The sequence below is a fragment of the Hipposideros armiger genome, unplaced genomic scaffold (genome assembly GCF_001890085.2).
Source record: "Hipposideros armiger isolate ML-2016 unplaced genomic scaffold, ASM189008v1 scaffold_66, whole genome shotgun sequence".
NCBI lineage: Eukaryota > Metazoa > Chordata > Mammalia > Chiroptera > Hipposideridae > Hipposideros > Hipposideros armiger.
The window spans coordinates 4,443,977-4,470,919 of NW_017731416.1; the positions used below are offsets into that span (position 1 = coordinate 4,443,977).

The following is a 26,943-nucleotide window of genomic DNA, read 5'->3' on the forward strand; positions in this document are numbered from 1 at the left end:
ACCTCTTAATTTATATGCAGTTGTTGCCATACCTTTAAATCCCGCATGATACTATCATTGTTTAGTAAAATAAGTATTTATTGAGCTTAACCTGTATGATGATCATGTTACAATTTTTTACTCCTTTCTGCATTTCAAGCTTCCAAATAGTTGAGGGGTGCGGGTTCCCATATAGAACACTGTTTATTATCCCCTTAAGTACAGGTGTGCTAGTGATGAAATCTCTTAGTTTTTGTTTATCTGAAAATATCTTTACTTCTTATTCTTAAAGCATAATTTTGGTTGTTGGTAGTTATCTTCTTTCAACATTTTGAGATAATATTCTCTTGTCTCTTGGCTTCCATTGTTAATGTTAAGAAGTCAGCTTTCAGTCTCATTTGCTTTTTGACTATATTCTGCCCTTTTTTCGATAGCTGCTTTATAATTTTCTTCTCTTTATCTGTGTTTTTCTCTATTTTTGCTGTGATGTGACTGGGTGTGGCATTCTGGGTTTTGTTTTAAGTCTGATTTGTTTATAGATGATGTTGAAACCTGTGTTTTGATATTTTTCATCAGTTTTGGAAAATTCTGCCATTCTGTCAAGTTTTTTATCTGCCCTCTTCTCAGTTTTCCTTTGGGGATTTTGATTTCACCTGTGTTAGACTTGATCACTGCCGCTGTTGCATCATGTACTGTTTCCTGTACTTCTTATCTTTTTGTCTCCCCATGCTTCATTCTGCATATTTTCAACCTATTGTCTAATTTATTAATTTTCCATTCAACTATGTCTAATTTACCATTAAATTTATCAGTGAGTTCCTAATTTCAGTTATTGTGTTTTTTCAGTTTTACAATTTACTTTTTTTTTTTTAATCTTCACGTTCTCTGACAAAGTTCTCGTTGTTTTCTTATATCGGTGCACATTTTCAAAATAATTACTTTAAAGTCTGTTTCTAATAACTCCATAATCAGGATCCTTTGTGGGTCCCTATCTGTTGTCTTTTTTTTCCCTTTGTGTTTTGACCATGTTATCATTTCTTCTGATGGCCCTGGTTATTTTTGACCAAATGGATGTTGTACATAAAAAAATGACAGAAATGATTTGAGGTTGCAGATGATCCATTCCACCAGAGAGAATTAAAGCTTCTGCCAGGGAGCGAGAGGTGCTGCCAATCCCAGCTTACCTTAGTCTGTTTTCACATTTTGAGATATTTAACATCGAATTTTTATCCCAGTCTACATTCATTTCGTTCTTAGTCTCAGGATATAGCCCGCCAGGATCCCAACCCAAAGTGTTGGCGGTCTACCTGAACTTGTGTCCTCTAGCCTCGGAAGTCAGGGTGGTGCTGCTCAGTTCTTCAGCTCAGCGTCCCCCTTTTCTGAAATTAGCAGGTGTCCCTAGAGTCAAGCACTGGGAAATGCTACACCTGCCCCAGATCTTCACTGCCTTGATACATTTGTGATGCCCAAAAACATTTATTTTTTCTATTTTTCTCCAAATTTGCTAATATTTCTGAACAGGAGCGTTGTTCAGATTACCTAGCCTTACTGCCACCCCCCTGCATTACCACTCCTTTTTCACAAGGAGATATATATTATATATACTATGATGCTCTGACATGCTCCCTCAAAACACGTTCAAGTGACTTAAAAGTATTTTTGGTGATTATTTTGTTTCCAGCTCATGTTGCGACCCTGAACAATTCATATGTCTAATGTATAGGTGCTGTGTACTCTGAGAAGGGGCCACCATGTGTGCCAGGCCCATGTGGCTCTCAGACTTGGCTTCAGGGACTTGGGAATTCCACAGAGGCACCGCAGGGGCTGCATGGGAGCTAAATGGGGTCACGCTAAGTTAAAACAGGTGTGGAAAAAACCACCCTGCACTGGAAAGAATGCCCTTTAAACTTAAATTTTTTTGCCTTGTGGTTTGAACTGGGTAAGCCAGCAAATGGGCTAAGTCCGGTCTCCCACCTTCTCTCTTCAAAGAAAGACCATTTTGAAAGTTGTGTGAATGTTTTTCTCAGAGAACTATTTAACAGAAACAAAAATTATGAAACCTTATGAACAAGCAAATTTGTGTTAAAAGATTATAGTCATGATTTAAATTCAAATTCCGGGAAAGGGAAAGTGAGTGGCAGACTGGAAAGTGTTTATTTCTCGGAGCCAGCCACCTCTTAATTTTAATTAACTATTGCCATTTGGGAAAATAGACCTATTATTTAATCCCCCAACTAACCACTCCTTTTTTTCTTCAAGAGGTGTCAGAAATTCTTGTTTTCCTGGGATATTTTATACATCCTAAACATTGACAATCATCTAACAATTTTTTTAAGTATTGTAAATCAAAGAAAACTTACCGGGTTAATTAAGCACAAAGGTCACGCTTTGTGACCTCTGGCTAAAACCTAAGTTTTCAAGTGCTGTAACCAAAAGAACAGAGGCAGGCACCTGCGTGAGAGTGGGCTGAGCACCTGCAGAGTTGGATTTGAGGAGCTGCACATTCTACAGGTGTGCCTGTAGCATGATGAAATTGGTTTTAGAAGGTGTGCTGTTTATCACTTTTCAATATTCATAATCATTACCTCCTAGGAGTACAATTCCTTCCAATAGCTCATTCCCTGGGAGCAGGGTGGCACCATGTATGGGTTTCTCTTAAAAACTAAAGTGGCAGTTTCAGAACGAAGGGTCTTATTTATGCCCCCCAAGAATAATAACTTGACTTCTGCTACCTTTATATGGATACTTTAATTTTGAAAATTAAAAACTTTTATTCCTTAGGAAATGACTCCAAAGTAGATGGTTTAGTAAATTTTGAGAAGCTAAGAATGATTGCCAAGGAAATCCGTCAAGTTATTCGAATGACTTCTGCTAACATGGACCCAGCTATGATGTTCCGACAGAGGTATGGCCTCGGAGTGTGTGAAAGTGTTACAGAGCGGTATCAGGAGTTAAATCATAATTACCCTTATTGACCATCTGCCATTTGGTATGTGCTGTATAAAGTGCTTTACAGAACCTCAGGGTAATCATTTATCACAGTAACCCTTAAAGGTGGGTGGTAATGGCCTTCCTGTTACATGAGGAAACAAGCTCAGAGCAGTTAGGTAATATGCCCAGTATTACATAATTTGCTGAGAGAAGAACCCTAGTTCTGCATTGCTTTTGCATACGTAGATAGTTCTGTATTGTTACTGTTACTTACAATGTCAGCTAACTTAGTGTAAGAAAATTGCTGATCTTTACTGAAGTTATCACAGAGGACAAATGCTTTCATCTGGTTTCTAACCTAATTTCTAAAGTATTAGTGTGTATATGTCTTTTATTTTTACTGAATATTTTTATAATAAGTTCTATTTCCATCTAAGTCATACTTTAGTCTTCTAAAATAGTCTCTCTCAAGTCATAATACTGCTATTTATTTGTAAGTTCTTTAACAGAACTTAGTGCAAGTTTTAACATGTTCCATCTTTAATAAAAATGAAAATATTATTTTTATTCCATATTAACCTGGTCTTCTAAGAATGCTTTTTAAAATTCATTTTTAATGTAATAACAAAGGCTTCCTCAAATTATATGAAACTTACAGAAAGTACGCTGTGAAGCTATTCCCAGTAATTGTTATAATTTTCAGGATAAATAAACTTGAGGGCTTTAATTTTTGGTCTGATTTTCTTCTGAGCCTATGTGCATAGCTTCAGTACATAAGAACTTTAAAAATGAAATATTTACAGAGGCATACACAATTCCTGTGGCTTAAAAAAATATAGCTACTAAGGAAACAAATACTTGGTTCTTTAAAAATCGGTGATAAAATTTTTGTAACCAAACAGGATCTGTGTGTGTCAGAATTGTTTTTTTGTTTTTTTTATTTTGTTAAAATCACTGTTCAGGGGTCTTTGTTTCTGTAAGTAGTTGATCTGATAGTTGCTCTCGTTTAGAGAGCCTCAAAGTATGGAGGAAGGGGTGTGTCAGACCTCCTCTTCCCCACCCACCCCCTTCTTCCCCCAAGAAGCGCCACATGTAATGAGATATATCATTGCTTAGCCGTGTGGAGGCAGAAAACAGTAAGAACCAGGGACCAAAGCAAACCTGGAGGGGGGTTTGTTTGTTTGTTTCTTAAGTTTTTGTTCTTGTTGCATGTCCCTGTGCAGTGGCCCCACCACTCCTTGTCGTCTCATATGAACGTTCATTTACTTGTGTATGTTAGCACCCTGGTTCCTGAAGATGTGAATTTGTGACCTGCTAGCCTAGTTAATAATATTTGTATGCTAAATCCCAGCTGTGCTTCAGAAATGAGCGAAGAATGAAAAAACTGAGGGAGAAATGAATAAACTTGGCTGTTCCCTTGTTGATAAATGGCCTGGACTCAGTAGAATACGGTGTAGAAGAAAATAAAACATTTATTATATAATTAGATTGGACTGAACTTTTCCTGAATCATTTTTGTCAGCCAGTACGGAAATGTGCTATCTTTCTTTAAGAACATAATTGTCCATTTTGTGGTGCACTTTGTGTAGTGTGGACAAAGTAACCCCTTTAATTTTAACAGTAATCAGTTTGCTGACTAAAAAACAATCTTGGGCCACCCACACTAGAGCTCAGTGGGTGCAGGCCTGTGGTGCTCTGAGGCTGGCAGGGAGTGGGGTGTGGGGGGGGTGAATAATATGAATAAATAAATATGAATAAAAAACAGAATATTTAGTCCAGTTGTACTATAAGGATATATAAAAGTTTTGATACATTTTTAATTACCTTTTAAGTTGAATTTGCTGGTCAAAATTTCTTATAAAACACATTGTCAGAGAAATTTTTGCACTTAAAAGTGAAATTATAAATCATTGTTGTTTGTAACTTCATCCTGTCACTTAAATAAGTGGCTCAAAAATCCTTGCCAAAAAAATGTTTAAAAGTTGTACTCCTTAATTTAAGGTTTCCTTCCCTGAAAATGTTGAATTTACAATTTATAGTAAGTAAATGTTTTTCCTTAAGCTTTTATTAACATAAACCTCCAGATGAATTAGGCATTAAAAATATAATTTGTCTAAAAGCCTATTTTTAAAATATTGTAGGGTTTTTGGCCTTCCATACCTGTCATAATTCATTTTATCCCTCTGCAGTCCACTAAAGTCATTTTACTATTAAGCTACCATTTTTTCCTAGTGAAATTTTTCTATTCTATTCTGTCTTCATAGTTTTTCTGGCTCTCAACTGTTGTCTTTTTTCTGTGCTTTTTCTATTCAAACACATGCTTCAATGTTTGTGGCTCTTGCTTACAGGAAGAAGAGGTGGCGGAGTCTGGGGTAAGTGTAGAGGTGAATGCAACTGGAATGAAGGTTGTGCAAATCTTAACATAGACTGCATCCTTTTCATTAATGCACGCACATAAAAGAGCATGCGTTCTATTAACCCTGTCAGCCTACATTCCTGACAAACGCCTTTGCTAACAAGGTGAAAGTAGTGATAGAACCAGCTTTTTTTTTTTTTCGTCTTTACTTTTCATTATTGACATCCCATTAAGTCTGTCTTAGATTTTAATTTTACAGGGTTAGTTAAATGATGGTGGTGATAGGAAATATTTGTTGTGTGCTTGCTATGTGCCGTACACTGTTCTAAGCACTTTGTATGAATTATTTAATCTCCAGACCACTCCTATGAGATAAATACTGCTGCCCCCATGGTGTAAATGGGGGAAGATAGAGTTGTCTAAATTCTTACAGTTCACCAATCGTGGATCCAAACCTAGGTCGTTTGATTCTAGAGCTCACACCATTTTCTTTTATTCAAATGCCATGTTTTCTAAAAATATAAAAATGGATAAGAGGTTTGTTTATAGAGGTTACATTTTTCCATCAGTTTTCCAAAACGAAGCAGCCCTTATCTGAACTATATCATAAAATCGAGTTAATTAAAATAGAAGATGATTTCAATTCCTTAGATACACTAATAACCAAAAGACTTAAAGCATTAATGGGATTTTAAATTTCTGTTTTAATTAAAGATTCCCTTATCTCTTTTAAACTTGTAATAGAATCCGAAACTGCCACCTTTTGTTGTTCAAATAGGCTCGATCTCTGCTTATACATAACTATATGCCTCTTTAGAATCATAGAATGTTTAGGGTCTTATAAATCATCCATGTAATCCTTTTTTTTTTTTTTCATGAAATAACAGATGGTTTTTGTGGATGAAGGGATTGCCTAAGAAGAATTTTATTACTTTAAAACTATAGTGAATCATGAATTTAGGTGCTTTTATTACATGTAGGGATTTTTTTGTGAGCCACTTATTTTAACTTGAGTCCTGTCTTATTTGTGGTCTTGTTTTCTGTTGAAGCTTAGTGAACTTGAATTTCCTTTTTCCTTCCTTCTTTGTGTGTTTCTCATGTGTTTTCTTCTATATTATACATTTATGTCTTGGTCTCTTCTGGTCCTTCTCACTGAAAATAGAAATTGATTCCTGGCATTGCTGTTATGAAGAAAAATACTTGGTCACTATATCTTAGTGGGAATTTGGGATGTTTGAATGACTCATGTAACAAACACATTCACCGATTATCAGCATTAGGGTTGTACTGTATGATGCTAGCAGACACTAAGTATTTCCATTTTTACATCAGCATTTTCTGTTTTGAAAGTAGAAGACTTGTTGTCATTTATCACAGTGTTTTCATTTAGTAAAAATTTTATCCCTTGTATCTTAGATTTGTTGTGTGTCACTCTCTTTTTTAATATAAACTAAGATAAAATTATTAAATGTTTGTATTAAAATTTGCTTCTAAATTTTAGGACTTGATTTTGCTGCATTTCTTTGAATCTAAGATAGCAGTTATTGGACACACAATTATTTTAGGCACCACTAAACATATACTTAATGCAAGAGCTATTATGTAAACTTAGGTGTGCATTTTTATCACATCACACCCTTTTGCATTCATAAAAAGGAAAATATAAGCAAATTAATTTGTTAGTTCTTTCTAAAACTTCACATTGAGAATATGAATCTTCTAAATCACTTTTACAGTTATTAGTTTCTGGGTTTTCTTTTCCCAGACAGTTGTCTATATGTCATCAAGTGTATTGGTGATGCAACATTCCTAACATAAGCCATAAGAGAAGTAAAATCTACTGGTGCTGGACTCTGAGGCTGGCTTTGCAAATATTTACAGCTAGCCTCCTTCTAACACCTGCTTTGGCAATGCTGTTGAACTTATTCGATTCATTGCCTCCTTTATAATCATTTGGTTCCTGGAGGTTAAACGGGTAATTCGTTGGATTTTCTTCCAAACCATTCTGCAAGTTTTGAAGTTTCTGCATGTGTAAGCATGACTGACAACCACGTCATAGTTTCTGCCTGACCAACAGCAACTGAAAGTTGCCAGCAAGCCTAAGACACACTCTATTTCAAAGATCTTAAAATTCTGAAAGGAAAAAAAAATACCATAGCACGTTTACAGTTGTGTTTCACTTAATTTACAATGAAAACATTAAGATTTTAGTACCTGTTTTAAACTGGATATATGAGCACTTAAGAACAGATCATTGTATGGTTGTGGTCTACATATTTAGAATATTTTTATGTAAATATTAGGCTAATTTAGAAAACCCATAGATACCTTTATTTTGAAATGGCACCTGCCTTTAAAATAAAAATCACCTTAGAACCTTGTGTTTGCTAGCCTTGTTAGAAAGGACAAATAGCTCTGCATTTCCTGTTTTCCTAGATGTAGTCATTGTAGAAGGGTTTGCCAAAAAGAGTAGAGTTGAGCGAAGCTATAGCTTGTTTGGATCATGGTTATCTCTGCCCAGCTTGCAGTTCCATCGCATCAGACACACTGCAGAAGGGAGGTCCCAGGTCCCAGACCCCCAGGCCTAGCACCCACGTGTTGCCTAACCATTCCATATGTGAGTGGGAACATTGAGTAGCTTTTTATTAGATTTCTGATCTCTGACTACATTGAATTGAGTATAAATTCTGTGATTTTTTTTTATCAGTGTTCTCTCTTTGGCCAGAATCTGGATACTGGTAAAATTGGCCAGCATGCAGAGAGTGGGCCTCCTGGAGGCAGGGACCGGTGATGGCCATAGCGTGTGCAGTGGTACAGGCAGGCAGAGATCTGCTGAGGATGGGCTTGGCCTGACTCGGTCTCTGGCCGTTTCAGAGTGTGGGTGGGCCAGGGCCAGAGGAATGCTTTTATTTGTCACTATATCTTAGTGGGAATTTGGGGTGTTTGAGTGACCCGTATAACATATTCACCGATTATCAGCTTTGGGATCATGCTGTATGATGCTAGCAGACATGGGTTACATAGGCACAAACACAAGTCTGATGGAATTTGTTGCTCAGGGGCGAGTTGTTCTTTTGAGTTCTGCACTGTGCCAAATCTGAAAACAGACCATTGCCATGTGTGCCATATTACTTTGCATTAATGCTCTTCATCTTTTAACTCATTTACATCAGCATGCAGTAGCATTAACAGACAACATTCTTTTAATCTCCCACCTGCCATGCTTAATTATCATCTTGACAGCCCCTTATTGTGATCTCCATCTTCTTACAGGTCACTGAGTCAAGGCAGTACCAACTCAAACATGCTGGATGTTCAGGGAGGTGCTCACAAAAAAAGGGCACGGCGCAGCTCCCTGCTGAACGCCAAGAAGCTGTATGAGGATGCCCAGATGGCGAGGAAGGTGAAGCAGTACTTGTCCAGCCTGGACGTGGAGACCGATGAGGAGAAGTTCCAGATGATGTCACTGCAGCTGGAGCCTGCGTATGGGACCTGTGAGTACAGCTTTCCTTTTATGTGACACTAAGTAGCATAATAAAATAGACATTGATTTCTCTAGAGTTAGACTGAAGTCCCAGGAAAATTAACTGTCACTCACAAAGGATCCCTGACATAGCCCATGTGTCATGGTCTCCTGGTAAGCGGATACTGCATCCCATCCATCCTTCAGGATCCCCTGATACAGGAAATTGAGGGATAAGTAGTTCGCCTTTAAAAAGCATTATGAAGTCTGGTAAAAACTGCAACACTATACTGGAGCCCTTGTATTTGAGAACATTTTTACTTTCATCTCTAAGAGTGAAAAAATTTCACAGATAATATTTACCAACTAGAAAATACAGACATTTTATTAAAACAGAGATAATAGGTGTATTATGGGTGTCAGTAAATAAGGTAAAACAAGAAAAATCAGACACATTCTGATATTGCTAACATAACAAATTGGGCAAAAGTGAGCCTATTCTCAATAATGATTTTTTTTTTTTTTTAAGATTTTATTGGGGAATTGGGGAAGGGACCAGCCAAGTTGTTGTTCTTCAGTCTTCGTTGTGGAGGGTGCTGTTGCCATCTGGCTGCCTATTGGCAGCTCGTGGCCTCTAAGCTCAAGGTGCTGTGTTCAGTCTTAGTTGCGGGTGGGCATAGCCCACCATCCCATGCGCGAGTCGAACCAGCAGCCTTATTGTTAAGAGTGCACGCTCTACCCACTGAGCTATCGAGTGGCAGCTCAGCTCAAGGTGCCAAGTTTAGTCTAAGTTGCAGGTGGGCATAGCCCACCATCGAACAGGCAATCTTCTTGTTACACCAGCTGAGCCATCCTGCCACCTGTTGACAGCTCAACGACAGCTCACCTCGGGCGCATCACTGGCCCATGTGGGAATCGAACCAGCGACCCTGTTGCTCAGAGCTCATGCTCTTAAGCCAACTCGTAGCCAACTGAGCCACTTGGCCGCCCACACCCTCCCTTTTTTTTTTTGTTTTGTTTTGTTTTGTTTTGTTTTGTTAGCACGAAACAATGCATGTGTGTCTGGTTCAAGGAATTAATGAGTTTTAAAGCAGAAATCAGGGATGGTAAAATGATGTACTGTGTTTGTTGTAACAACAAATTAAAGATGATTCTTAAATTATAAATGAATGGTGTGTATGTGTATACCAATAGGAAGCATAGAACTTGATAAAATGTTGACAGAATATAGGATGGGGAAGGTTCCTATTCTCTAGTTCTGTGTTTCTAATTGATGGGGGGAAATGACAGCCGTGCTAGGTTGGCCCTGAGATTGATAAATGGTATGGTATTTGCATAGAAATCGAAAAAATATGTCAACAGAGGAGAAAAGAGAAAGTGGAAATACAACCAAATACTGATTTAAAAATTGCAGATATGACAGTGAATTTTAAAATACAGGGTAATGACAAAGTAGTCAATAATACTGTAAAAACCATGTATAGTGTCAGATGGGTATTAGATTTACCTGAGGGATCACTGCATAGATTATATAAATGCCTAACCACTATGCTGTACACCTGAAACTAATATAAAATGATAATGTCAACTATAATTTAAAAAAAAAATTTATATATATATATAAAATCACGGGATGTAAAGTACAGGATAGGGAATACAGTCAATGGTAGTGTCATAGCTATGTACAATGTCAGATGGGAAGTAGACTTGTTGGGGTTACACACCTTTGTGAGGTATGTAAATCTCTAATCACTGTGTTGTTTTGTATACCTGAAATAGATAGATAGATAGATAGATAGATAGATAGATAGATAGATAGATAGATAGATAAGGTAATAAGCCATTCAGTAAATGTTGTTATAAAAACAGTATCTTGAACCCTTCTACCAATAGGAAAGGAAATAGAGTGTGATAGAACACCTATGAATGATGGAGACATAATTTGAGTCTCATTACCATTTGAGCAAGGTTCTCTTCATCCAAGATCTGTTTTCCCAAATGTAAAACTCAAGCAAGGGTTTGCAATTTGTTTTATCCCTGTGATTCTTTCTACATCAAACCTATTAAATTAGGAGAAACAAATCAAATAATAAAAGCTAATGGAAGCTTTCTGTATGCTGGCAACAGTGCTAAGCACTTTATAAGCAGTATCATTTACTCCTCCTAGGAACCCGTCTGTGAGGTGTCCAGTACTGGGATGGTATTCCAATGAGATAATGCCCCCCAAAACTGCTTACACAAAGATGTTACAGTGAAAAAGAAATCCCACAGATACTAAAATACTAGAGAATACTTAGGCACACTGTTTCCTTATCAATTGAGGAATGGTAGATGGCCATTAAAAATAATCAATGTATATAGACTTGGAAAGTATCTGGGAAGTTTCCTTATCACACATGGGCTATGAAAAATAGTGTCAGCCATGTGAAAATGGTACACGTTGAAAGTAACGACTGAAAGGTGTATAAAATCTTTAAAATTTATTCATGTTTTGAAGTTCAAAGCCATATACATATTTAATTTATTAAAGCACTCTACTCCGTTTTAATGATCATCAAAATTATTTTTTCCCAAGTGACTCAACATAGTTTATCATCTTATTGTTAGGGAGCGCAGTTTATTATCCCTGCTTTCATCTGATAAAAGGGTTTTTGTCTTTTGTTTATCTGATTTTCTTTGTTCCCTAAACCTGATTTGGGATAGTCAAGAGCATAGCACTCTCTTTTGTGCTTTGCTCACTGTTAAAACTTTGAGACCCAGGAAGCTCCCATATGCCTACCTTGTGTCCTCCCTGCCCCTTCCCCGCGCACACACACCTGCATAACCTTTGTCTTCTCAAACCCATCCTAGACATTTCTTTTCTCATAATGCTAAGTGGTGTCCTTCACTACATATTTAATCCTGATTTAAAATGAGAAGACCTATGGGTCTTTCTTAAATTGAGTTTTGAGAAAATTTAGTGTATATTATTCAGTGTATATTATTTTAAATTCGTTTGAGAGTCTATTTGATTTCCATTGCATAACTGATTTTTAAATGTTTGAATAATGACTATCCCAAACCCAATCAATAGTTGATTGCTGAGCATTGTGAATTTGGTTCTTCCTAATAAGTCAGTATACCTGTGGGCTTTGGCACTCATCTGTGAACTCTTTCTTATATTTAAGGTAGTCTCTTGATATTTTTATTTGTACTATAGCAATAAAATGTCAGAGAAATGATTAGTACTGAGAGAAGGGGGAAATGTGTTTCATAGCTCTAACCAATAGATGATGGTATCTAGGATTCAGTTAGTTGATGGGCCACCACGTTATTGTCCCCCAGGAGTCCCTGTCTTTCGACTTTCTGAGATGTTCTCTAATTCTTACCACTCAATATTCTCTCGGTTCTCATGATAAAAGCATAGGAGCTAACTATTGTAGCTGTGCTGGGATGGGGTGAGCTTGCTAATTTTCCTTTTTCATCTTGGTGTTTTAAACATACATCATGGAGTTCTGAGGTTGGACCTGCTTTGAAACCATTCTGAATAACTGACTGAAGAATTTAAAGTGCTACCTGAGGGAAACAGCCTTTTCCCTTTGGACTACAGTATTGATTTTATGCAAAGCAGGCAACTTTTTGTTTAAGTCAGAGTTCTCAGTTTTTAATGCTGACATTCATTTTCAAATATTCTAACCATATCTCTGGTATTTCTGTGTATGGCTGCTGAAATAATTATTCATTCAACAAATCCCAGAAAGCATCTGTTTTCTGTCAGTCACTGGACACATAGGGAGATTTAGTCGTGAACAAGTTACACAGTCCTTACTCTCTTGGTAGTTAGTCTGGTGCGGGGAGAGATGTTAATTGATTAATCACACAGATAATTGTATTCTTACAAACCATTATCAGTGCTGTGAAGGAAAAGTACAGGATGCCTTGGGAACGTAACACACAGGATCTTGAGTTGTAAGGGAGGCTAACATCAGGCCAGTGCTAGATCATGCGGGACCTGTTTGTTAGGCCTTGTTTTAGGGAGTTGGACCTTCATCCTGAGTGGAGTGGCTGCTCATCTAAAGGTTGGTACAGGGCACTTGGAGAAGGAAGGTGATACCAGATTTTCATGTACGAAAAGTCACGCAGATGGCGTATCGAGAATGGCTTGAAGGCGTACTAGAAGTAACACAGTGAGGGAGTGTTTCAGTAGTATAGATTCTCATGTATACATTAGCCCTGCCAGTCCCAGGTGCTTTGAGAACTGCAGGCTTTGGCGCAGACATGGCCAAGTCCAAGTAACACGCCACGCACAACTAGTCCCAAAAATGGCATCGAGAAGCCCTGATCACAAAGATCCGAATCTCTTAAGTGGGTGGACCCCAGGTTCCTGGGGAACACGTGCTTTGCCAAGAAGCACACAGGAAGGGCCTGAAGAAGATGCAGGCCAACCCTACACGGCCATGAGTGTACAGGCCGTGGCTGCTTAAGCCCCCGTAAGCCCAGGGAGGTCAAGCCCAAGTTCCCAGAGGGCGGCAGCCACAGGCTTAGTTGATTTGCCTACATCGCCCACCCCAGGCTCAGAAAACGTGCTCTTGCACCAAGGGTCTCAGGGTCTACCAGCCAAAGGCCACGGCTGAAACCAAGGCCCCGGCTGCTGCTCAGCTCCCAAGGTTCCCAGACCCAACAAAGGCTCCAGAATAGAGGTCTGTCTGCTGATGTGAAGAGAGGAGGACTTCTGTGACCCCTGGCTGCTATCTTTGTGGAGCTGGTGTCCTCTTGTGCTGTTCTTATAGAGCTGAGGCAGGCTCTGCCCCATAAGAAAATAATAGTAATATAGATGAGAGGATGTTAACTTGACCATCAGGGTAATGGTGGAAATGGAGCTAATGATGTTAATGGATTCAAAAAGTATTTAGGAAGTAAAATCAACAACTTAATTCTACAAATATTTTAGAGATAACATTTTATAATAGTATGTGTTATTATGTGGGGTAAGTGATCACCCCAATAAGTCTAGTACCCATCTGACACCATACATAGTTATTACAATGTTACTGACTATATTCTCTATGCTGTACTTTGCATCCCCGTGATTATTTTATGACTACCATCTCCTTTTTCACCCGCCCCATCAACCCCCCTCCAATCTGGCAACTATCAAAATGTTCTCTGTATCTATTGAGTTTGTTACTGTTTTGTTTATTTTGTTTTTTTGGATTCTACATATACGTGAAATCATAGGGTATTTGTCTTTCTCTGACTTATTTCACTCAGCACAATACCCTCTAGGCCAGCAGTTCTCAACCTGTGGGTCGCGACCCCTTTGGGGGTCGAACGACCCTTTCACAGGGATCACCTAAGACCATCGGAAAACAAAAAGATACTTACATTACGATTCATAACAGTAGCAAAATTACAGTTATAGAGTAGCAACGAAAATAATTCTATGGTTGGGGGTCACCACAACATGAGGAACTGTATTAAGGGGTTGCGGCATTAGGAAGGTTGAGAACCGCTGCCCTAGGCCCATCCATGTTGTCACAAATGGCAAGATTTGATTCTTTTTTATTGCTCAGTAATATTCCATTGTATATTTGTACCACATCTTCTTTACCCATTTGTCTATAGATGAACACCTAGGTTGTTTCCATATCTTGGCTATTATAAATAATGCTGCAGTGAACATAGAGGTTCATATTTTTGAATTAGTGGTTTGGGTTTCTTCGAATAAAAACCCAGAAGTGGAATTGCTGGATCCTTCTTTGTCTCTGTTGTAGCCTTTGTTTTAAAATTCATTTTGTCTTATATAAATATTGCTATTCCAGCCTTTTTTTTTCCTGTTTCCATTTTCATAAAATATCTTTTTCCATCCCTTTACTTTCAACCTGTGTGTGTCTTTCAATCTCAAGTGGGACTTTTATAAGCAACATATGTAAGGGTCTTGTTTTCTTACCCATTCAGCCTGTGTTTAAAGCCTGCCTGTCTTTTGATTGGAGCATTTAATCTATATATATTTAAAGTAATTGTTGATGGGTATGTAGTTACTGCCATTTTATTAATCATATATTTTTTTCTTCTTAAAGAAGCCCCTTTAACATTTCTTGTAATATTGGTTTGGTGGTAATGAACTCCCTTAGCTTTTTCTTGTCTGAGATAATGCAACCATTGTCAGTGGTAATAACCTTGCCTAACAAAGTGCAGAATTACTTGTTTCTTACTCTCTTCTATTAGTGACCAAGAATTTAACGGAGAAAAGATCAGCCAAATTATCAGAAATGTCTCCAGTGCCTATGAGATCTGGCCAAACAGCTAAAGCCCATTTGCATCAGCCTCACAGAGTAAGCCAGGTGCTTCAAGTGCCAGCTGTTAATTTGCATCCCATCAGGAAGAAGGGACAAGCAAAAGACCCTGCCACACTGAGTGAGTATTTTCAGTTAACTTCACATTCGTTTAATTGAAATTGCCAAGGGAGTTAGAATGAATAATAATTACAAATGTAAATGCTTAGGAGATCAGCTACTGTAGTGGGATATAGTCATCACTCATGAATCAGAAAATGTTTCATTTTGCCTATAGTTATTTGATGGCAGCATTTATATTTTAAAAACTGACATTGGAATTCCTGTATGAACCGAAAACCAACAGCAGTATAGTTGGGTTCCAAGGGCTTACTGCAGCCAAAGGTGCATTTGATGCAGCCTGTGAGAATGGAGTTGCGTATCCTGAGGGTGATTGTGTGTTGGTTTTTCATTAATGACCAGTTCTAAAAACCTAGCTAGGAGACAAGAAGAAAGGGGAGAGTATATTAAGTACAGATTGCACTTTTTTCCCTCTGTTAGGCCATATCATGTAGACATTATCAGATTACTTTTATTTGTTATTTTAACTGTATCACTATTTTAGTTTTCAAATCGGAAGTCAGATTCAGTTTGGTTCATAGCATTATTACTTAGTCCACGCATTATACATAGGACATATTCAACAGAACTTTGTGAAATGTGAACTTAGTTTGATTTTGTTTTGAGATCCAAAGTTGAAAAGAAATGCCCACTCCTTTGCCAGATTTTCAGTCAGATGATACAGACACACAAACAGGTAGCTTCAGTGTAATGAGCTTGCTGTTATGCCAGGGGTATGTACACAACATAGAAAGCAGCAAAGCAGGGAGGCTTTTAGGGCAGGCAGAGGTGACGTAGGGAGGGCCTCAGAGAAGGCTTGGGGAGAAAACACCTAAGCGGAGTCCTACAGGTTGATGGAGAAGGAGTGATTAGGCAGAGATTTCAGAGAAGTTTCAAGAAGAGGGAAAACTTGATACTACAAGGAGCTACAGGCAATTTGCTGCCTCTGAGTCCAAAGCTGCAGGAGTGTCGAGACAGTAATAATTAAAGCTAACACTTACAGAGAACTTACTGTCAGTTCTACGTGCTTTTCATTTAGTCTTCATAAGAACCCTGTAAGATAGGAACTTGCACTCTACAGAGGAAGCATAGAGTGTCTCAGTAACTTACACATTATCAGTAAGTGATGGAGCTGGGAGTTGAACCCAGGCTAACTGGCTTTTCAACTCTGTACTAAACAGCCGCCCAGCATGAAGCGAAGTGAAGTCATAGGCATGCCAAAATTATAACATAGCATGCTAAAGGAAAGTTGTCACTGGGAGCTATCGAAGAGATTGGAGTAAAGGAAGGTCACAGTCCAGTTTATGCTGGAGAAGGACTGTAGTGGGGAGGGCAGTGAGACTGGAGGAAGAGCCCATATGGAAGGCTGATGTAACAATTAACTGGAAGTTGCTCAGAGCCTGAACTCGTTTGGTGTCTGTGAAATGAAGAGGGAATTGGATGTAAAATTGGTGAATTTTTAAATTGATAAATTTGCTGGTAGGAGTGAAAAATGGGACGCCTCTAGCTCTGGTTTCTTACTTGGATGTCATCACCCGAGATGCAGTGTTACTTATAGCAGGTAGCCTTCTTCCCTCTTGTTGTAATATGGCTGTTATCTATATGATGTATTTTATTAAAATAACAAAAATAGTGTGAGTATACGGTGATTTAAATTTTTTTCAGTATTAAAGGGCTGCAGAATCTTTGTCAGGGTTGGGCTTACTTTACTGGTTGAGAATAGTCAGTAGCTCTCTGACGTTTCTTAGAGAAGATGTATATAAAAATGTCAGGCTTGCTAAGTTTGATCTGCGCCAAACAGGACCAGCTGTTGGCAAGAGTAATGATAGAGCTTTGCAGGAATGTTTCCAGTGGACTCCATACTACTTTTCTCTGAATTCATGATTCTTTCTGTTGTCTACTTCTCTCCTGTAGTGTGAATTTAGTGCTCTTGAAAAGGGCTGGACTGGCAGCCTCTTCTGTGTGCCCACAGCACAGATGCACCGCAGGTAGTGCCAGTGCCAGCGTCCCTGCACTGCCCCTGCCACATGCCTCGCCCTGACTTGGAGGGGCCGCCTCTAGAGGGGAGGGAAGAGTTTGAACCCCACCTTCTCTGTTAAGACTTCCTACAAGCGTGTCCATTGTGGGGGGCGCGACACTCCTCAGGCTGTTAAATCGGTTTCCCTTATGCCACAAAACAGACAGACAGGAAAGAACTATTGTATCTGGTCTGTGCTGACTGGCTGAATTTGAACAGATAACCTAGAGGTGAGAATCTCTGTATGCCATCACCCAGTCATGTAGTCCCCGTTTGTCATCTACACATTTCAGTTGGCTACACTAGCCATTGTGCATCATGGCTTTGGTTATGTAGTAACTTAGGCAACTACAGACATTTTAATTGTGAAATGATGCTCATTTCTTTGGTTTTATTTTTAGGTACAAGTTTACCTCAGAAAGTTTTAGGAACAGGTGAAGAAATAAGTGGTAAGAAACATGCAGAAGACACTATTTCTGTGGCATCGTCCTTACATTCTAGTCCTCCTGCATCTCCTCAAGGTTCCCCTCGCAAAGGTAAGACAGAGCAGTCAAGCCAGTTCTTGTTTTAGCAAACAACTTTGTAACACACATTCTGCATTTCAATCTATAGTAATGATAGAAAGTGTGAAGAAAAGCCTAACTCCTAATACTTTTTGGATTGAGTTAATCCGATGCCTTCCAGGCATCCTGCATCATGTAGCTAGGACTCCTGTACTCAGGAGTGGTCCTTCTGTACAGGACAAACAGATAAGAATGAAGGCAGAAGTCGCAGTTGTTTTGTTCCATGCAGATTCTTGATGTTGTTACTCAAATTCCAATTACTTAAACATTTCTGTAGACTATTTGAAAATAAGAATTTCTACAAGAAATTGTTTTTAACCAATGACAAGATTTAAGAAAAGAAATATTTAGATTGATGCATTCCTTTCTTTAGTAATGGAGTATTACCTTTTTATTAACCAGGATTTAAAATAACCTATACCCATACGGTTTTTACATTTATACTTATATAGAACCTCTTGAGGTATAAAATCTGAAATCACTCTTGCTCGTTTACATTTACATGGTCTCGTAATTGGGACTGAAGGTTTTCTTTTCATGACCAGCCTGGGCAGTGTGCCTGTCGGTGCCGCTTTATGTTAGCTGCACATGTAGCTTTCTAAACAGTGCATGTATTTCTCCCACTGGCCCGTCCACACTCTGCGTGCCCTGTGGGAAAAGGCTCCTTAGTCCTGGTGGTGTCTTCACAGACGTAGAAGGACACCTTTAAATATCACAGTACAGGGTGGTACGTGGTCAGAGGGAAGACAGGCGTATGAATTCTGGCAGGACGGCAAGTTCCCAGAGCTGTCCTCAGCTCCTGTGTCCTGAGTCTCATCTCACTTTGGAGGGCTCTTTCTTATTTTTGCCACATATGTGGCAGCAGTGACATGTGGTGGCAGTAAGGCACAGTGATGTCAGACCTGATTTGGATCCTGACTCTGCCCCCTCCTGTAGCTGTGTTACTACAAGCAACTGACTTACAAGGTCAGGTTTCCGGTCTGTAGAATGGGGGGGAAAGAAACACCCATTTTACAGGCCTTATGAATTAAATGAAATCATGTATGATTTCATAAAGCCTGATGCATGCTAAGTATTTAGTAACTTGGAGTCTCCATTACTGACCTGACCTTCCCCGCTTCACATAGCTGAGACTGGCTAGAATTTTCACTCAGATTTTGCTAAGAAAAAGCTTAGTAAAAATCATAAACAGGACAAATGAATAGTATATACAGTAGGCGTGTTTGTAAAGCACAAGTTCCTGACCCCGTTGTATGTAGCTCATACTTTGTGAGGCACACAGATGTGCTCCATCTCTGTACTGTCTCATGGTCCTGTCCAAGGTGTTCCTTGTCACGTTCTGGGGGGCGGGCGGGGACTGGGAACAGTGCACAGATGGTCCCGATGCTCATGCCCGTGTGCTTGTGATGCTCTTCAGGAGCACCGGCACATCTGCCACTCCTTTGGGGGCTGTTCAGAGGTCCTGTTATAGACACAGAAACCAGCTGGTCCAGATTTGGTGTTTTATGCCTGAGTGTGACTTGTGGGAAGACGTATTAGGAACAGGAATTTCACTGTTGCTCTTTTTCCCAACAGAAAATCCACTCTCACCCCTGGAACAGAGAAGTCTTTTCTCTGGTCTGTCTCTTTTGTGTGCCTGTCATAGTCATATTGAGAAGGCTTAGAAATCTCAAGAAATTATTTTCTTCAAAACTATTTCCAATTGTTCTTACATATATGTTCTTTCAAAACCCCAACCGAATTTTATATTTATGTCCATAGACAGATTTTTGCCAGTAGTCTGTTTGAATAAAAATGTCATTGAACTAAGAGTACGTTATTAGGATCTGTTCCTAGTTCTTGCTAACATTTGAAATTAGTTCTTTGTTTTCTAATGATTAAGAAAATAAGCCTATTTTCATGTTTTTCACAAGGAGAACTTAAACAAGTAAAATATAGTTGGTATACAAAAGTGTATTAGTTTCAGGTGTACGATGCAGTGATTGAACATTCATTTACCTTAGGAGGTGATCACCTCCCTAAGTCTAGTACCCATTTGTCACTGTGCAAAACACAGTATTATTGACTCTGTTTCTCTTCGCCTTTTCACCCATCCCCACACCCTAAACAAGTAAGAACTTTTAAAAGGTGAGAAGTCAAGAGTCCGTAACCTTTGTCTTCCCCGGTGCTTAAAGGAGGCAACCTGTCCACCTCGGAGAAAACAAGGGCATCAGAAATTGTGCTTTACAAATACATTTGTTGTACATACTACTTATATGTCCTATCTGATTTTTGCTAAGCTTTTCCTAAGTGGAACCTGCTTGAAAACTCTACAGATAGTTACTTTTGAGAACTGCTCTTATCTTATTTTTGCTTATGATTTTACTAACTTGTCTTATTATCAGCTTGTTCTGATCAAAGTACTCTTCTGTGTTTTGTCTCACAATAACTGCTATGTTTATGCTGTATCATAGACTTTCTATGCATTCAAATATATGTTGCAGATTTTAATTTTTCAGATATTGTTAAGATATTAGAGTTTTTAAATAGTGAAATGTTATGTAACAGGCTAATTGTGATTAATTGGAAAGAATCAATTGACCATGACAGGGTTTTTGCATCTCTCCCTCCAGTTGGCAGTGTCATATCTGATCACAGCATCCTGCCGCACCTCACAGGGTCTACCTCAGCCCCTCCCCGTGAGCCCAGCACCAACATCAGTGGCCACAGCTGCCCCGGCATAGGTGGGGTTTACTTGCAAAAGAAAATCCTTCAAATTACCAGGAGCACAGCCAAAAGAACAGACAGAACCGAGAAGGCCACTGAGGAGAATAGAGACAGGACAAGTTCTGAGAACACAGCCAGAAAAAGAATGACATCCCCGTTTAGAAGATTTAGGGAAAGAACTCTTTCAAGGGAGAGACTAGACAACAGCAAAAAAGAGGACGCAGATCACCATCAAGCTACAGAAAGCTGTGAGAAAGTGAAGGGTGTTGGAAGCAGCATCAAAGATGAGAAAGGGAGTGACATCTGCAATTCAAATAGCCGAGGCAACAGTAACACTTTAAACTGCTTGTATACGCGATTCAAGTCTAAAAGGAGGAAGACACTCTGATGGAGTTCCTTACTTAACTTTAGTGTTAAATTGTTTTTATTTATTAATGTAACTGTAGCTTACATTAAGTTATTTGTCAAACAAAGCTTAGGCAGACAACTTAATAAAATACTGTTTAAAAGTATTTTATAATTAGTGTTACAGGTCCTCCGACAACAAAGTCCTGTTGTTTAAAGTGCCTTATTTTTACATCTGTTATTTTACTAATGTTAGTAAAACGTTATATTCTTGTTTTCTGTAGTTGGCTTTATTTCCTACTGGTAGCAGCTGGATCTGTGAAATAAGTGGAGGAGGCTTTTTAGGAACCAGTATTTACGTTCACATTAAAACCCCCAGTAACAATCTGATCAGAACCTTTGCATCAGAGAATTTTATCGCTATCTTATTACTGCACCTGCTTTACAAACTAAAGGAAAAACAAGTGTTTGGGCGGCAAGAAACTATATTTTGTCCACTTTTTTCATACATCTCTGATCAGAAGAGGAGATAGTCTAACATAGCAAATTCAAAATCATCTGGGAAACTTTTTTAAAAATACGGCTGTCCCCCACCACAGACCTTGTAAATTGGAATTGCCAGAAATGGGCCCAAGAATGTGTATTTTAATCAGCTTTCCAGCTGAGTGTTAGAATTGGTTGTATTTACAAAATACTGATCTAACAGACATAAGGATGAAATTATTTTTAAAACAGTAAAGCAAGTCTGTCCTCTAGGATAAAAGGACAATGGTTTTATTCTTTTGAGAACTTTTAAATTTAATTCATTTTTTATTTATTTACCACATCCATTTTCTTGGTCCTCATGAAATTGACCAATTAATTCCTGAAGGGCACTGAGAAGTAGTAGTGACCCCAAGATCAGAGAGCTTGGGTGGGAGGCAGGAGACTGGCTGGTCTCATGCCTGGCCCCACATTTTCTGGGTCTTAAACTTTCTCTCTGAAATAGTTAAACAATTGGATTGTTGGAAAAGTCATGACGCATTTTTGCAACGGAAAACAGAAAAAATATGTTAGGACTTTTCCGACAACCCAATACTTAATAAGGTTATTGTTCAAATTTCTTTCTTTAATGACTTGTGTTAGAGGTGTGTATAAATCCTATATTGGTCTTGAGATTTCTAGGGATTGAGCCAAAGGTCATGTACCTGTTGAACCGCATTCTCTCAGTGAACAAGAAGATAATTGACTGCTTCTATGAGGCCTACTCCTTGCTGGGATTTTCTTTTATTTCCAGGCAAAAGAAGTTTGGTTACTTTTTTAACAATTATCGACTCATGTACATTTATCGTGCTGCATATTTGTTTTTGGATCCTTCCACATCATTCCATCTCTACCCCTTTATTCCAAAGTGCAAAAGAAAATCTCTGTAGCTATATCTGCTATGCAGTGAATCATAGAACAATTTAAAACAGATCGATGCTGTTTTATAACACATTCTTATGTCAGTTTTCAGCTGTTTAATATTCTGCAAAGTTGGTAAAAAAAATCTAGGTATCAGATTAAATTCAGATTTTAAACCATTTATTTTAAAACACTAAAACAGTGGCTTTTAACTTGGGGCAGAACTTCTTAGGTGACATAAGCAGAATATCTGGGGTAAGTAAATGTAGTTTGAAAAAGCAAAAGTATAATTCTTTCCCTTGAGTCCAATTCCCCTCTCCAACCCCTACCTCTAGGTGATCTTTTGGACTCTCGTGTCAGACCATGAAATACGTTAATCAACAGAGAGGACGTAGGGATAAAAAGAAGTTGAGAAATTTAAGATGTCTACTTTTTAATGTTTTGTAGTATTCTTAATGCCTTCTTGTGTTATGAAATGCTCGTAGCTCTGCGAGAACCTGGGGCACATAGACCTCAGATAGACCTTTGACTAGTTTTCTCAGTAATACTGGACTCGGACTTTTCTGGTTCTTGAATTTGGAGTAATTGGTATAGGTAGGTATGTGAATGGGTGTATAAGGGAGTGTCCTCTCCCTGATCACATACCCCCACCTGTGTCCTTGTTTGTATTTTGATCACTTGTCTTCTCTCGCTCAGGTTATACACATATACCATCAGCTAAATCTGACAACTTATCCGACTCCAGCCACAGTGAGATTTCTTCACGGTCCAGCATTGTGAGCAATTGTTCTGTTGACTCCATGTCTGCAGCTCTGCAGGACGACCGGTGTTCCTCCCAGGCTGTTGCGGTCCCTGAACCCGCTGGGGTACTGGAAAAGACAGAGCACTCAGGCTCAGGAGACCACAGTCAGCCTGGCCCGGGGTAAACACCTTGCCTGTGTTCATAGCACAAAACCCAGCTGAGTGGCCACTGCAAGCAGTGCTCCCCTACTAAACCCTACACCCCGTGGGTAGTTGCAAGGGGATCCTTAAAAAGAGTGTGAAGGCCAAGTGTATATTCTCTACACTGAAAATGCAAATACGTGCTGTTTTGGAAGATGTCTGAGTGCTCACTTTTTAAGTGTTACTGAATTGATGAAACTTTCTATCGTGTCTTTTCGATGAGTAAGAACTCCAAGGGAAGTTGTTACTGATACAAGGGAGGTGGTTCTTGCGTTCCGGGTGTTAGGTTAGAGATTGTTCGGAAAGATGGTGTAATAGGAGGTAGCTCCAGTGCTGTGCACGTGTAGACAAATGGGGAGGGGAGGGCCACTCCTTGATCCTTAGTCGCTGAAAATATGATTTAGGGAGTAAGAATTACCAGCTAGCAAAATCAATTTTTAAAAAAATGCTAACTCTAAATTTCTATGTAGAGTCAAGCAAAATGGAAATCTTTGAGAAAGCATTGAGAAAGTTGGTTCTAAACTGATAAATATTGGCAAATCTGGTATACTTTTATATGAAGCTTAAGATATAGTTAAGTATTATATTTGTAAAGGTTTTCTAAACCATGATTCTCTAGACCAGGGGGCAGCAGACTTTTTCTGTGAAACTTAAATAGTAAATAGTTTAGGCTTTGCAGGCCATATGGTCTCTGTTGCAACTGCTCAGCCATGTTGTTTTGCCAAAACAGCCTTAAAGAATATATAAACAAATGGGCATGTTGTGTCCCAATAAAACTATTTATAAAAAACGGCAGGGGGCTGGATTTGGCCATGGGCTCTAGTTTGCTGACCCCTGCTTTATACTATAAATCAGGGGTTCACAAACTTCTTTTTTTGGAGGGTGGAGTTGGAGGACTGCTTAATATATTTTAGGCTTTGCAGGCTGCTTATGGTCTCTGTCTCAAATTCTTTGGAGTATTTTGTTTTGTTTAAACCCTTTAAAATGTGAAAACCATGCCTTGCTCCAGACTATACAAAATGAGACTGTTGGGTAGAATTGGCCCATGAGTCTTCGTTTGGCGACCCCTGCTATAAATGACAGAATTCATTTACTAGTAGGTAGTTGGGAAAGTTGCTGTTTACTTGGTGCTTTTGAGGTACACAGAAAAATGGGCTAACCTCAGAGGTACATTCCTGTAGTTAGGAATTCTTAATTCTGCATGAATGGGGAGAATCCAGCATTATGTTTTACCAAGAATGAAAATGTATACTTAATTTTATTCATTTCAGACGTCATCTTTCATTCTCGTTTAAAATCGATTCAAGAGAAATTCTGAGGAAACCTTGTTAAGTATTTGAGTTTTTTCAGTGTGTGTTTCTAGCTAAGTATTAACATTAAGGCCAGTAGAAGTTTAGTGGTCATTGCTTATAGGGTCATTTTTTTCAACAAGGTTGTTTTGGCACGAACACTTGTTGTGATGTATGTTCTGTAGTCTCTTGTAGTACTTGTGTGGACTGAAGGAAGTTTTCCAGTGAGCCAGTAAATTACTTTTAATTGTGTATCTTCCATTTTAGGTGGACACACTCAAAGCCATCTCTAATCAAGAGTTTAGCTGTCTCATCTTCTGTGAGCAATGAAGAGATTTCTCATGAGCATGTCATTATAGACGCAGGTGATAGTGGTCGTGGAAGTTGGACTTCCTGTTCAAGCAGCTCCCATGACAACTTCCAAAGCCTTCCAAACCCAAAAGGCTGGGACTTTTTGAACTCATACCGACACACCCATTTGGAAGGCCCCATTGCTGAAGTCGAGCCCCCTGACTGTGAGCCCTACCACTGCCCTAAAGGCTGCTCTAGAACTTGTGGTCCATGTAAAGGCAGCCTGGAGACTAATCAGATGAGACAGAGTTGGGCCTCCTCCAGCTCTCTGTCTGACTCGTACGAACCAAACTACGGGACAGTTAAGCGGAGAGTGTTGGAGAGCGCCCCAGCTGAGTCGTGTGAAGGCTCAGATGCCAAGGATGGGACTGACCCAGTTTACAAAACTGTTACTTCAAGTACAGAAAAGGGCTTGATTGGTAAGTGCTGGGGTCTGTGTTTTGTGTGGCATTTAGAGATTAAGTGGTAAAAAATGGCATCAGGACATCTCAGTCTAGAATTTTATTCTTGAAAACATCTCTTCTCCCCACCCCCTCTTTCTCCCCTCTGCAAACAATGTATTTTCAAAAAGTTCATGATTTCTCAAGGTTTAGGGACAAGTATTTAAGCCTGTTAAAATGAAATTGCTGGTATGAAGATACTTAGGGGACAGGTTTATTTTGTTTTGTTTTTGAGGTCTTTGTTTTCTTGGGGGGAAAGGTTGCATTCCCATGCAGTCATAATAAAGGAATTATCCTCCTTGTCACCTCATAAGTTGTTGGGATCACAATGTCTGTGCACACATGGTAGAAACTTTGAATCTGATGTTACTTTTAGGTAGTAAAGTGAGAAGAAATGGGACAGGGAAGGCCAAAGCATTTTTCCGTACACTCGCTTTGAGTGCATCTTGGGGGTAGGTTCCTTTCTAACCACACACAGCTGCTTAGTATATTCTTTTAGTATTGAAGCCATCAAAAACATTTTTCATTTCTTCCTTGAATTATATAAGTACTTGGATAGCATAGCCCCTGCTTTTCTATTTATGGGTAATGACTACTTTAAATCAATATTATCATAATAAACTCAACTCTGTAGCATATTCATGATGCCAGTTGAGGTTACTAAAAATGTGAAAGACAGATGTGCTAATTTTTATAGCACATCTACAGCACATTTGTTTTTTACTTTTCAAATTGCATTATAGAGTGGGTTTTTGGCTCATTCAGTTTTTCCAAGGATTTTTTATTAAAGATAACCACTATGTGGATATACAGAGGGTGCCAAAAAAACATATACACATTTTACGAAAACTATTAATTGTAATACTCAATATATACTGATAACAAAAGATGACTATAAGTCACGTTTGATGTCTGCAATTACAAGAGGTGCTCAAAGTGGTTACCATCAGCGTCCGACACTTCTGATTATGGCAAACTACTGCTTGACCAAAGTGTCCACTTGTATACATTTTTTTGGCACTCCTGGTATATAAGCATGTGTGTGCAAGGATATAAAATCTTCTTCTTGTTAATTTGGGAAAATAGATTTTTAAAAATCTTTTCTTTCTTTCATTTCTAGATAACTGGGCAAATCACTTAGATCCTTGGTTCTTTTTTTACTTTTCTAGACAACCTGTTCATCCTCTCCTCATCCCATCCTCCACAGATGGGATTGGAAATCCTTTCTGACCTTGATACTATATGCAGATTTTTCTGGTACCGTTCTAGAAATTTCAATATGGACAAGCTTGATCCTCTAAAAAGGAGAATTAATAGAATTACTTAATGGTCCTTTTTAACTTATTCTGCTTGTATATAGGTAGTGTTTGTGTTTAAAAGTCACATGATCAAGATATTCAGAGCCATTGTTCCTACAGCTCCTGTAAATTGGTCTTAATCTCATGGAACTTCCCTCTTTAACCTATTTCTGATACTTCTTGAAACTTTGCCTTAGTCCCAGGGTTTACAACCTTAGGGAAAAGAATTTTAAGTCACCATTATTTTTAATGTCCACTGAAAAGCAGAGAAACTTAACATGGATTTTCTAAAACGATGTTTTTTCCTTCATCACTTAGTCATTGAGCAGAAGTTAGAATGGAGGTCCATGAAGGAATTAGTTCCTCCATACCAGGAAAGTTACTAACTGACAACTTAGTCTAACCAGGAGTGTCACAAAACCGTGGTTCATGTCTCCGGGAGAGGTAATGGCCCTTAAGTAGAGGGCCCAAAAGTCACTTCTGTGAAAATCCATCAATAGCGGAGA

The 26,943-nt window shown here is 38.7% G+C and overlaps 1 protein-coding gene across 1 annotated transcript in view; it reads left to right on the plus strand.

Moving 5' to 3' along the window:
• The window catches only part of RAPGEF6 (Rap guanine nucleotide exchange factor 6), a 211,190-nt gene that overhangs the window by 179,477 nt on the left and 4,770 nt on the right, over nt 1-26,943 (plus strand). Inside the window, exons 21-27 of the mRNA XM_019642167.1 lie at nt 2,761-2,884; nt 5,259-5,282; nt 8,540-8,760; nt 14,937-15,125; nt 17,522-17,656; nt 22,814-23,039; nt 24,616-25,118. Coding sequence (XP_019497712.1) covers nt 2,761-2,884; nt 5,259-5,282; nt 8,540-8,760; nt 14,937-15,125; nt 17,522-17,656; nt 22,814-23,039; nt 24,616-25,118 — 1,422 coding nt within the window. The remainder of the gene's footprint in view (nt 1-2,760; nt 2,885-5,258; nt 5,283-8,539; nt 8,761-14,936; nt 15,126-17,521; nt 17,657-22,813; nt 23,040-24,615; nt 25,119-26,943) is intronic.